Raw genomic sequence first — 12,770 nt, 5'->3', positions numbered from 1 at the left:
CCCTGTCCTGATCAGGGTGGGCACTGGGGGGGGGGGTCCTTGGTCACACAGGTGGAGATCAGAACCACACCAACAAGAAGTCTGAGCAGATCTCAGAAGGTCTCTCTCCGCCTCAGTTTCCTCATCCGCAAAATAGGAGCAATCACATTCTACATTCATCTCCGTGGCCAGTCAACAAATGTTTACTGAGCACGTATTATGTGCCAGCCACTGGGGACACAGGACAGGTGAAGCCCCCCGGCCCTCACGGAGGTGACACTTAGCAAGGTCACCCAGACAATGAGCAAGGTCCTCAAGATCATCCTGGATTGGGGGACTTACACGGGGTGGTGTGCGGTAGTGACAGGGGAGGTAGGAGCTATTTGAGAGTCAGTGGTGCAGGTAAGTCTCTGAGAGGTGAGCTCTAGGTCACCAGAAGGACACAGCGGCGGGTACCACACATGCAAAGGCCCTGAGGTGGCAACAAGCTCAGCGTATGTGAAGGACAGACAGAAGGAGGTCCATGTGGCTGTAGACTGTGGGGGAGGGGCAGAGGGCACGGAGGGGAGGGCATGAGCCAGGCTGGCAGGGCCAGCTGTCCAGGGCCATGTGGCTTTCAACACAGCAAAGGATTTGGGTTTAAAAAAAGATGGACAGCTGAGAAGGGCAAGAAGCCACACGGGCCCAGGGCAACAGGCCCAGGAGGACTGAGGTCTTGCTTTCCAGCACCATTCTCCAATTTTTTCTTTTTCCTGCAGGAACGGCTGATTCCAGAGCTGGGATGGGAAATACATACGATGTGCCCAGAACACCGTTAAAGTAAAAAAGTGCCGAAAAGAAAAAAAGATCCGAAGGACACAGTACCCAACCCGAAAAGAGTCCCAACTGCCAAAGCTGGAACAATGTGAGCGGCAAAATAAATAACGCTGGATTAGAACCCAAGGAAAAAATAAATATCCGTGAGTCCACACTGATATAAATAAATGATGGAATAAATAAATAGACGGAGGAGAAGGGAAGAATGTTCCTTACAGAATTCAAATTCATCAACCTAGGAGGAAGGACGGAAATAAAAAATCGCCATTAGAGCACCACAGCGCTAACGGCCCCGCAGCGTCTGTGCAGGAATGGTCAATGCGTTGGCACAGCTTGTAGCAGAAACAGGAGTTTGCACAGCCTCGCAGCACCTCCCCCAGACGTTTAACTCACACCCACAAATTCTTGGCTATTCCTCCTCCAGGAGGTGGAGCAGGGCTCCCCGGCCCTTGACCATAGCAGGACATGGCGACCTGCCTCTAAAGCAGGGACAGAAGGAAAGACAGCGACTGGGTGGGGCAGACACACGGCTGACACCACCCTGAGCGAGGTAGCAAGGCAGTCACCACCGGTCAGTGGGTATGAGGGACCCAGAATGGAAAGGGTCTCCCCCAAGTCCTCAAGCTCAGCCTCCTCACGAAGAAACATCAGACCAACCCCAATCGAGGGACATTCTACAAAATCCCTGACTGGCACTCTTCAAAAGTGTGCAGCTCAGGAAAACCGAGGGAAGGACTGACAAGCTGTCACAGACTGGAGACCGAGGGGACCCGACGACAGAGTGCAGTGTGGAAACCTGAATCCGATCTTGGACCAGAGGAAACAGACATTCGTGGGAAAGCTGGGAAAATCCAAAGAGCGTCCGTGGCTTAGCTAACGGTACTGGGTCACAGCCACTCTCTTAGCTTTGAGAAGTATGACACGCATGTAAGATGTTTGCAGCAGGGGACGCTGGGTGACGGGGAGACGAAACATTCTCTGTACTATGTTGGCAACGCTTCTGGGAATTTAGCTACCTTAAAAAAAGTGGTTAAAAAGAGAAGGACGTGATCCACCTTGAGATGCCACGGTGAGAGTCAAATATGATTGACTTTAGAGCTTGCAGGGGGCGTGGTGTGTGTTATGGGTTGAAATGTGTCCCTCCCCCCAGAAAAGGTGCTGGAGTCCTGACCCCCAGGACCTCAGAATGTGACATGATTTGCAAACTGGGTCTTTACCGTGGCCATCAAGTTGGAATGAGGTCATCAGGGTGGCCCTAATCCCATAGGACTGGTGTCCTTATAAAAGGGGAAGTTTGGCCGCGGAGACAGACACACACGGAGGAAAGATGACATGAGAAGACATAGAGAGGCCATGTGAAAAAGGACAGCAGTGAAGTGTCCACAACACGAGGAACGCCGCGGACGGCCAGCAAACACCGCCAGCCGAAGAGGCAGGAAGGGGCCTCCCCTAGACCCTGCCCACACCTTGGCTTCCGACCACCAGCTCCAGTCCCCCCCGAGAGAATCGACTGCTGCTGTTTTCAGCACCCCAGCCTGTGGTCGTCTGTCCCGGCAGCCCCAGGACATGAACACAGTGTGTAACAGTCTTTAGCAGATAGCGGGGCTATAGCTGAGAGCTGGGAAGGGCTGGGGGAGGACAAAGTCTCGTGGGGGCAGCTGCCTGCGCTCACCTCAGCGGCTGACAGCATGACGTCTCCCTGGCTGAGCCGGGTTTCCTGCCAAGGCCAGCACCGTGCCTGACACCCAGAGGCATCTGCTTACTGCCAAAGGGGACAAGTGTCCACAGGTTGCAAACGGGTGCAGTCCACCCACCAGAGCCAGCGCGTGACAAGTGTTGTGCTTGGACGGTGGTGCTTTCTAAAAAATCTCGATCCGTTGCCAGCATTCAAAACCAGAAGCTATTGCATAAAAAGCTGGACTTAAAGCTTCAAAAGAGCACCAGGCCGTCTGGCCACACTCTGGGAAGTGAGGCCTACAGCCCCTTTAAAAGGGCCACGGGCTCGCCACTCGCCAGAGTCCCCGCCACTCCCCACTGCCTCACGTCCGCTCTCCCGGCTCCACTTTCGTTCCTACTCCTGGCGGGCTGCGTCCGGGTTTGCAATCCCCTCCACATCTGGTGTGTGTGTGTGTGTGGGGGGGGTGCACTTGTTCAACATCCTTCCAGCAAACATTTTTTGAGTGTTTATTTTGAACCAAGAAGTGTTTTGGTATTGGAGATGCAAATAGCCTGCTTACTGCAGACCCATCTTTTCTCCTGAGATTTTTGTCCAGCAAAAATAAGGATGGAAGTCTCTAAGAAGGCTTGGGAAGGGCTGACACACCAGCAACATCCGAGTTCGCCGGCAGAGGCATTTACAGGGTGCAAAGGATATCTACCGTCCCCTGGAGAAGTCAGGGTTTACAAAGCACCGCCTATGAGGGATCACAGGCCTGGTCCTCCGACCTGGACTTGGGAGGAGAAACGTGAACCAGGAGGGAGCAGTGAGGAAACGGAAACTGGGTGTTTGAGAGGCTAGCCAGGCCCTGGGTGAAACTGGCCCCAGGACCGATAAGGTTCTGGAAAAGGAAAGCTTGGGGCCATGGGAGGCTTGCCGCGGGGAGAGAGGGTTGAGCTGACGCTACAGCAGTTGCTCGGGGCAGGCAGAGGCAAATGAGGACAGTGCTGGGTTCCAGGCGAGTAAGGGGTGATGGTGAATTCAGAGGGGGTAAGGAGGGGTATTCTGGGACAGCCAGACCCCCGGCTGCTGGGGAAGCGTCAGGTGGAGGCAGCTCGTGCAGGGTCCTGAATGCCTCAGGAAGGGCCTGTCAGATTGGGGTGACTGATAAGTCTGAAGCCTGCTTACTGGGCACCCAGCACTTTCCCACGCTAAATAGACGCTCCTAGGCGACTGACTCCATCTTACTGACAAGCACAGTGCTACGACTTGCCAAGGTCATCGGGCTAGCAAGGGGCAGACCCCGGACTGGAGACCCAGGAGAGGAAAGGGGGTGGGCGTGCAGAGGGGACTAGCCTAGGAGTTCGGCTGTGTGACCCTGGGGAAGTCACTTAACGTCTCTGAACCTCCAACGCAAAGACCTGTTAACAGTAACCTGGGTCCCCAGCGTCCTTTTCATCTGCACAGCCCTGTGGGCTGATGGCTCCAATCAGCCAACCCCCACGGGAGGCAGGAAGGGGAAGAAATCAGGCTGCAGGACAACAAGAGCGGGAAAGGCGAACATACAGGAGCCAGCAGCTTTCAGACCCCGAGCGGATGGGGCGGATGGGGGGCGAGAAGAACAGGGCCGGTGCCTGGGCTCTAACACCAGACGAAGGTCTGGCAAGCGGGGCCACAGCAGAGCCCACAGGAACAGCAATGGTCACCCGTGCCTCAGTCCCACACCCTTTTCCCAAAATCACATGTGGGCTTCATGAAGCCAGTGAGTTCAGCAGAGAGCACTGGGGCAGGTCCTGCAGAAAGGGGGGGCCCCTCGACGGAGCACCCTTATGCCGCTCAGGGTCACCCCTGGCCCCTTCCCCTGCTCCCCAAGGCTGAGAGGCCTGGGGCTAAGATCCCACAGCAAGTCCCCCTCGCCCCCCCCCCACAGGAAACGGGTGGCCACCCCACACCTCCCAAGGAGGCAGGTGGCTGGGGGAAGACAGCCCAAGTGGGCCCAGGTGACTTCAACACATCTGAAATTGCCAGTGCAGCAGGAAGTCAAGCGTGAAATTAACTTTAACTCTGCGTCCCCAGCAAGCAGACACAGAGAAATTAAAGTGACAGGGCAAGGTCCTTGGGGAAGAGATCACCCCCCACCTGGCAGCAATTACAGCAACAAGAGGGAGGGGGACTGAGAGGAGGCTTGGGCCGGGGGACGGAGCGGGCAAGGGTGAGCCTGGTGACGCTCTGCATCATGCTCTGCATCACGTCAGCCTGAGCCTCTTACTGTCCTTATCAGGCTGCCACGGTTTCACAAGACTGCGTTTATTTATTACCTGTCTGCACTACCGAAAGGTCAGGCCTCACCCACTGCTGTCTCCCCTGGGCCCAGAACGGTGCCTAGCACACAGCAGGTGCTCAATGAACATGCGCTGAATGAGTGATAGAAGACTTCCTGCGCGCCTGGCACTGGCTCGGCGCCTCGGGGACAGTAACTCCCTGAGTGCTCAGCCACCCTAGGAGGCAGGCGCTGTGTTACCCCATCACAGAGACCGGGAAGCCAAGGCCCTGGGAGCAAGATGCTCGTGGCCCTCAGCCGGTCCCTGCAGTGTCCGCTTCAGTGTCTGCCCCCACAGCCGCCCAGGCCCCCGACCGTGGCATCCATGGCCCGCCCTCCCTAACCCTGACCCTCCGCACCCCACTCCCACAGGGTCAGGGTCACCTGCCTGCACGCTAGCTACCACTGCTTGCTGGGAAGGCTGCAGTGACCTCCGCCAAGGCCTTCCAACCCCCAGTCCTCTCTCCCTGCGGCCACCAGTATGAGCTTTTCAAAGCAAAAATCCAATCATATCACTTCCTGGAGGAAGCCCTGTCGCAGGCCCCCCTTCGCACAGAGAATGACACCCAAGCTCCTCACCTTGGCAGCACCTTCCTCCCCTTCACCTACCCCCTCGGGCCACGCTGGCCTTCTCTGAGATCCCACCAGCTCACCAGCCCCAGGACCTTTGCACTGCCTGTTCCAGCTGCCTAGGAGGTCCACACAGCTGGCTGCGCTCAGCCGCCCAGCGTGCACTCAGCTGTCAGGTGCTGCGTGATCCCCCTGGCTACTCACCCCTCTCTTTCTCTACCATCACCCCATTATACCATCTTCACGGCATTTTTTAAAGTGAGTGACTGCACCGATGTGCACACTGAAGTTTAAAATACAGAAGGGATCGTGGTTTTAGTTAGTCGAAAACCAGCTTTAAAGAAGTAAAATTTAAGGGCATGTTAAGTTCAAACAATTTAGTTATAGGTATGTTTTCCTAACATAAAACTGACCGCCGATTATGTAAGAAACCTTCAACTCTTCATAGCTGTTTTAAACTTTAAACGTGATCACCTGTTGACTCCAACCTAGAACAAACTTCACCAGGTGGCTACCTCCAGGCCCAGATGTCCCCCGCAGACCAGGGCTATGCTCTGATGCAGGTTAGGGGACGTGGGAATGGGGTGCTGACTTCAGAAAGCTTGCAGTTTTATTCTACCAAAAACACACGCAGCAGTCTCTTATGTGCGAATATTCTTTGTAGGGGTACCTTTTTTGTTTGGATTTCTATGGCTATTTTTATAACTTGAAAGCATCTACATTACTCAGCTTAAAATATTACTCATTTTCAGTGATAGCAGTTATGTAAAAATTTCAGTACAAGGGTATTACTCTCAAAAACTATATCAAAAGGAAAATGGTATACATCCAAGCATAGCGAGCTTAAGATAGCTACAGACTACAGTACTTTTTATTAACTGGTGTTTTATTGTTTATTTAACTCACTAATTTTCTTGTCTCCACTGCGAGACAAAAGTTGAGGAGGGTATGGGTCTTTGTTTTGTTCATAGCTAAATCCCCAGGTCCCAGAACAGGGCTTAGCACCCAGTAGCTGCTCAACAAATGTGTGTTCAATGAATGAATGATGAATGAATGCTCCCAGCAGCCCTGCTCAGACGAGAACACCCACCCTGATCCCCTAAACCAGCTGTGATAGGCCCTAAAAATGCGTGCGCACACACACACCCACACACACACACCCTCCATCTGGGGGGCCCCACCCCCAGCAGTGGCCCCAGGGCAAGGCAGGTCCCAGGAAGCTTAGAAAGGACCAAGGTGGCCTGACTGAAAAGAAACTGTGTTGAGTCAAGAGGCCTTTGGGACCTGGGCAGTGAACACACCTGCGAGACCAGACAGAAGCCCAGGCCCCAGCGGCCTCGGCAATCCCACACTGCACCGGGGTCCCGGGTGCAGGACGTTCTCCCGCCTCTGCCAGCCACGGGCTGATGCAGGTGAAGCAACCTTGGCAGGTTATTCTGAGCCAAGGGGCCCAAGGACCTCGTCGACAACAACAGATTTTCTAGGTTGCTCCATCAGTCACTGGGAGCTGCGTGGGGCAGCTGAGTTGGTCACCAGAGCCTGGACTAGTCACTTGAGTCCAGAATCTATACCAGAAGGGACCTCCTTGACAACTAGTCCAGAACCAGCAGGTATGTGGACACCATCGGGAGGTGTGCATGCCTTCAAGGACAGGGCGCCTACCACAGCACATATACCCTGCAATTCCACCCCAGGGACACTCAGACATGCTGATGGGGCTGGGCTGCCCACTGGGCCAGCTAAGCACCGCCCTCTGATGTCAGACAGGAAAGCGTGCACCCTCTCCCAATGATGAACCTTGGACAGTTCAAAGGCTGTGATCCTAGAGAGTCGGCCTCCAAACTAACAGCCTGATTGCTCACGGCACATGTTTCAAGCCCAAGGTCTGCAGTCCCTTTCCCCTTTCGGGTTCCGGGAGGTAACATCCGTCCCCCAGCCAAGGAGGCGAAGCACCCATGAACACATCCCAAGAAGAAGCCAGCCCCTTCCAGCAGCCACATCTCTGATGCCTTACTGCCAGTCTGAAGCCACCAGCCCCCAGGACAGCCCTGGCGTCCCCGCTATGCCAGCTCAGCCCACACCAAGTGCACGTAACACTGAACTGGTCTCTTCTCACTCGTAGCACCCATCTGGGAGAGGCCCCATCAGTGGGGCACATCGTACTGGCCACCTCCAAAGCCTCCGGGTCTGGATTCGTGAGTGCTCCCAGCTGGCCCACCCTGGGCTGTGCCACAGGACAGACCCTCTGTGCAGACCGCAAGACACTTCCAAATATGCTCACATCAGGGCCCAAGCCACGGGCCCGTGCTTGCCCTGGGCCACCCCCTTCTCCCTGGCCCACTCTTCTCCACCTGGCAGCGTCCTCTTGCTCACCCAGGATGAGGGCCCGTGACCCTCCACCTCGCCCGCCCTCCCCAACCTGAGGTCTGCTTCCTGGGACCACTCCCTCTGCCGCTCTCCGCCACAGACCTGCTACGACCCCATCCCAGGCCCTACCTGGGCCGGAAGTGTTGCCCAAACCGCCCCCTTCTGCGCCTGCTCCGGCACCTGGCCCTGAATGGGCACCGCAACCCCACCCCAGGCCTCCGAGGCCTGAGAGGCTGTCCCTAAGCCCTGTGTGTCCATGGCTGCCTGAGAGTACTCACATTTTGATGTTCTCATGATACTGCCTGGTGTCGGACGGCTGGTTGTACAATGGCTGCAGGGGAAGAGAAAGGAAAGCAGTCAGATGCCAGGAGCCGCGGTGGCTGAGGCCCTGGCACCAGGGAGCTGCCCACTGGTGTGAGAACCAGCCACTGGCAGGCATGAAACGGAACATGGGGGCCCTGCCCGCGGCCCCAGCCAGGAACAGGCTATAACCCTCTAGGCACAGCTGTGGCACTATGACCCCTGCCAAGGCCATCGTGACTACTCTGCAGGGCACTGGGCAGTGCTGGCCTGAGCACCAGGGACCGGCACACACACGTCCCAAGGGAGCTGAGATCAGCCATGGTCTCCAACAGGGAAAACTGCTCAACTTTTCAGTGTCCAAACCACCGTGAGAGGCCATGTCCTCCCTACTACCCGGCAGGAGACGAGCAAGTGGGGTGATGGGGAGGTCGGCACGCGGCCGGTGCAAACGCATATGGGCGACACGCTGCAGAGAGCAGTGAAGAAACCTGCTGAAGGTGTGCCTTGCCCTCCGCTCCCACAAAGGCTAGGGCCCTGGGTCCCGCCGGGATGCGCAGACAGCCCTGTTCGTAACAGCAACACATCAGCAAACTGCCTGCCCGCCGTCAGAAGGCTGAATAGTCAGGGCTCGGTCACATCCCAGCACTGCACAGCGCTGGAAACTGCGCCAACGAGGCACACACTCGGCAACATGGAAGCACAGTAAGGCAAGAGGTGCTGTGGGGTCCGCGATGGGTCGGGGTACCGTGTGCCCCCCTCCTGGGTGCCAGCACCACAGCCAGGGCCTGAGGGCACGGCCTGGGTTCACATCCTGGTCCCACTACTCTCCAGCTCTGTGTCTCTGGGTGAGTTACTGGGCCATCTGTGCCCCTGGTTTTCACCTGTAAACTCACAGGGGTTATTGGGAAGCCCAGATGGGCAGTGCATGCAAGCCTTTAGCCCAGCTCCCGGCACAAACGCCCACGTATCAGGGTCACCACTGCCATCAGGGTGTAGCCGTGGTCCCCGTTTCCCCCACCTCACCGTATCCACCCACACCTTTGCTTTGGCCAATGGGACGGGGGTGAACTCAGTGACAGCAGAGGCGAGGAAACGTGTGTCTGCACTTCTGCTTCCCTCTAGTCCGCCTGCCCTGTCAAGAGAGCAAGGCTAGCCTGGCCTGCTGGAGGCGGGGAGGTGACCAGGAGCACAGCAGTGCCATCCAAGCCAAGGCTGAGCCACAGCCACCAGCCGACGGCCCAGCTGACCACGGACATGAGTGAGCTGAGCCCAGATCAACAGAAATGCTTAGCTGACTCCTAACTCTCACGGCAAACAGCAATTCAGCGGTGTCTCCAGTCACTAAATTTGGGGCTGGTGGTGTTACACAGCAGTAGCCAACGGACACGACTACCATCCCCATTTTACAGATGGGAAAATCGAGTTCTGAGGTTAAAACATGGCCCGTAGCTGGTAAGAGGTGAGCTGGAACTAGAACCCCGCCTCTTAACTCCAGCCCTGGAGGGAAGGGTCCACCCAGTCTCCACCTGCACCCGCCTCCGTGCGTCTGTGTGTCTCCCCATTGCTCTCTGCCTCTCCCCCGACCCCCGTCGCTCTCTCACACGCCCACAGCTGCAGCAGAAACCTCCAGGTCAGCCATGGATGACTGAGGCAGAAGACCCAGATACAGAGTGGGAGGAGTCAGGTAGGCCAGGGGAAGGACAGAGACACGGAGTCCTGACGCCTCAGGCAGGGAGGGCCCCAGGACGAGGGAAGGGGGCACATACGCCCTGCCCGAGGACTTCTCCCTGGGGACGGAGCTGGACATACCTCCTGACACCCACAAGCCTCCTGGTAATACCAGCTGATGCGGACCACCCACAAGCAGCATGGCCACAGACCCCAACCTGCCCTTTCCCCAGGGCAGGCCTCAGGGGTCTCCCCTAAGTCCCTTCCTTGCCACCTGCCAGGGGCTACACAAGACCAGGCAAAACCTCCTTCTGTCCCGGGAAGCCAAGTACCAACATGGCGGCCACGAGGCGACCTTGGCCCTCACAGCCACAGCAGGAGGACACAACACGCAGAGAGAAAAATCCCTCCCACAGACCCTGGGGGAGCCAGGCCTCCATTTCCTCCTCGAGAAATGGGGGCACAGCCACACAATCAGAGGGCAGAAATGGGGCACACAGGGCGAGGATGTGCACGTCTGGGAACGCACGAATGCAAAGCCCCGGGCAGACGCCAGCTGTCCTGTTACGACTAAGACAAGCAGAGCTGGGTCTTGGGGAGGAGGCGGGGGGTCCCCTTCGGGCCTGACTTCAGCCGGCCTGTGGGGTGGCTAAGAGAGCCAGCAACCCCAGGTGGGCTGAGCTGCTAAGAAATGAGGTGTCAGCCCTGGCCCTCAACCCTCTGGTGACACCATGTTCTTAAAATAACACCTCTGAACAGGAAGGAACTCAGTGACTCAGAGCAGCGGGGACAGGAGGGGGGACTGCGGCTGCCCACACCCTCCCCCCAAGGTCCTCTCCTCCAGGCCAGGCCTTGGTCCTCGGGGCGCTGGGGTGGAGGGGCGGTGCCACATGCAAATTTCTCCTGGGCCCAGGAAGGTCACACAGGGCCCATCACTGTCCCTGAGGCGAGGTGGCTGCTCCCTCACTGAGCCCCCTGGCTGCGGCTGGGAGAGACGGGTGGGGCACTGTATTCCCAATGGTGCAGCCCTCTGACCACAGAGCCTCCACGGCCTGAGCTCTGAGTCCTGGGTGGCACGAAGAGGCCCCTGCAGAGGGTGCGCCTCTGAAATGCCTCCACCTGGAGGACACCTCTGGCCACTCGGGCCATTCAGTGACCACAGGGCAGACCTGTGCAGAACTGATCGGCTACACCCGATGGGCTCGGCACACCTCCCTGCCTCGTCTCTTGCTGTGTGACCCTGGGCAAGGCACTGCCCTCTCTGCGCCTCATCTGGGAAAGGGACGGTGACACTTTCACAAGGCCTGACACACAGTAGGTGCCCTGTCAACGTGAGGCTCCTCTCTAGTTCCACTGAAGGCCACCAAGCCAAGAGCCTACCGACTTCGAGAGGACTCCAGTGACAGCCCCACAGTACAGCAGACGCTCCAGTGCCACCAGCCTTGCCGGAGCCTCTGCTCTGGGACCCCTAAGCAGGGGATGACCTCCCTCAGTCCCCTCAACCCAGGGAAGAATGGCTCAGATTCTGAGCCCAGCAGACCCTGCCCAGCTCCCAGGGACGCTGGCCCTGCCACCCTTACCAGCACCCTCAGGCCCCTGAGATAGGGGCCTTCCCTCTACTCATGACCCCACTCAGGAGGACTGTGACTGACTAATTAGGTCAGGGAAAGGGAGAGGGACAGCCTCAGGGCCTAGAAATGGCTGGGTACCACCTCTAGTCCCGCCAACCCTCTGGCAAGAAGGGGAAACTGAGGCAAGAAGCAGCCTACTGGTGAGGCTAGAAAATGGTGCAGCATCTTTGGAAAATGGTCTGGCAATTCTTCAAGGGGCTAAGCACAGCGTTGCCGTGACCCCGGAACCCCAGCCCTAGGTATACACCCACGAGAAACGAAAACGTGTGCACACAAAGAAGCTTGTGCATTAATGTTCATAGCCACTTTACAATGACCAAAAGCAAAACAACCTGATGTCCATCAATGGATGAATGGACAAACAAAACTGTAGACAAACAAAATCACAACAGAGTGTGTGTGATTCAGCCGTAAAGCAACGAAGGCTGGCACACACTACATCGTGGGTGAGACCTCAAAAACAGGACGCTGAGTGACAGAAGCCAGTCACCAAAGGCCACATGGTGTGTAAGTCCATTGATAGGAAACGTCCAGAGTAGACAAATCCACAGAGACAGAAAGCAGCTCAGTGGTTGGTTAGGGCAGGGTGGGGTGGAGGGTGTGGTGAGAGGTGGGAGATGGGGGGATAAAGCGGTGAGCTCTTTCTGACATGGTGAAATGTTCTAGAACTGATTGTGGAGATGGTGACACTTATCTGTGAATATGCTAAAAAAAAATCACTGAATTATACACTTTAAATGGGTGAACCGTATGATGTGAATTGCATCTCAATAAAGCTACTAAAAAAAAATAATAAAAAATTTTAAAAGAGGCTGCTAAAGACATCCCAGGGACCATGCCCCAGGCTGGGAGCCTGTCACGGGTCCTAGGAGGGGCGCTGGGCTCTGCCACCTACCACCACCTGTCTGGCTCTGCCCTCTGAGAGGACCTGGGGGCCGAGAAAGGCCAGATGCTCCCCGTTCCTCAGTGGCCTGAGCAGACAGACCCCAGGCTGGGGAGCAGCTGTCACTGCAGAGCTCTGGGGCTAACCGCTCAGCCCTCCGAAGTGTTCACGCCGGCTGAGTGCTTACTACGTGGGCTAAGGGAGCCTTCGCGTGCATCACTGTCATTTGAGACTCATGAAGAGTCCTGATTCCCCATTTCACAGATGAGAAAACCGAGTCCCCTTTCCAAGGCCACTCGGCAGACATGTGGTCGAGCTGAGTTTCAAGCCAGGCTCCGAATGCATAAGACTATTCCTGCCCCGTGAGCATGCCCACGCACGCACAAGCGCGGCCAGGGGCACGGGGACCTCACAGCCATCCTGCACGCGTGCGCAGGCTGGCAGCGTCCCTACACGCTTTCCCTCGGCTCCGCGCCAACCCACGGCATCTTCCCACCCGCCCCACGACACTGGCAGCGTAACAGTAATAACAACAGCTAACGCTCGGTGCTTCCTGTCCATCGGGCCCTGTGTTTG

General features: G+C 56.9%; 1 protein-coding gene across 1 annotated transcript in view; it reads right to left on the bottom strand.

Annotated features, from left to right (window-relative positions):
* NCOR2 (nuclear receptor corepressor 2) overlaps window positions 1-12,770 on the bottom strand; it is a 192,075-nt gene that overhangs the window by 95,782 nt on the left and 83,523 nt on the right. The window contains 1 exon segment of the mRNA XM_019648881.1: window positions 7,988-8,040. Within this exon segment, the coding sequence (XP_019504426.1) occupies window positions 7,988-8,040 (53 nt within the window).

This window comes from Hipposideros armiger, unplaced genomic scaffold (assembly GCF_001890085.2).
Source record: "Hipposideros armiger isolate ML-2016 unplaced genomic scaffold, ASM189008v1 scaffold_128, whole genome shotgun sequence".
NCBI lineage: Eukaryota > Metazoa > Chordata > Mammalia > Chiroptera > Hipposideridae > Hipposideros > Hipposideros armiger.
The sequence above is the reverse complement of the archived record's forward strand: the minus strand, read 5'-3'. Positions and strand labels throughout refer to the sequence as shown.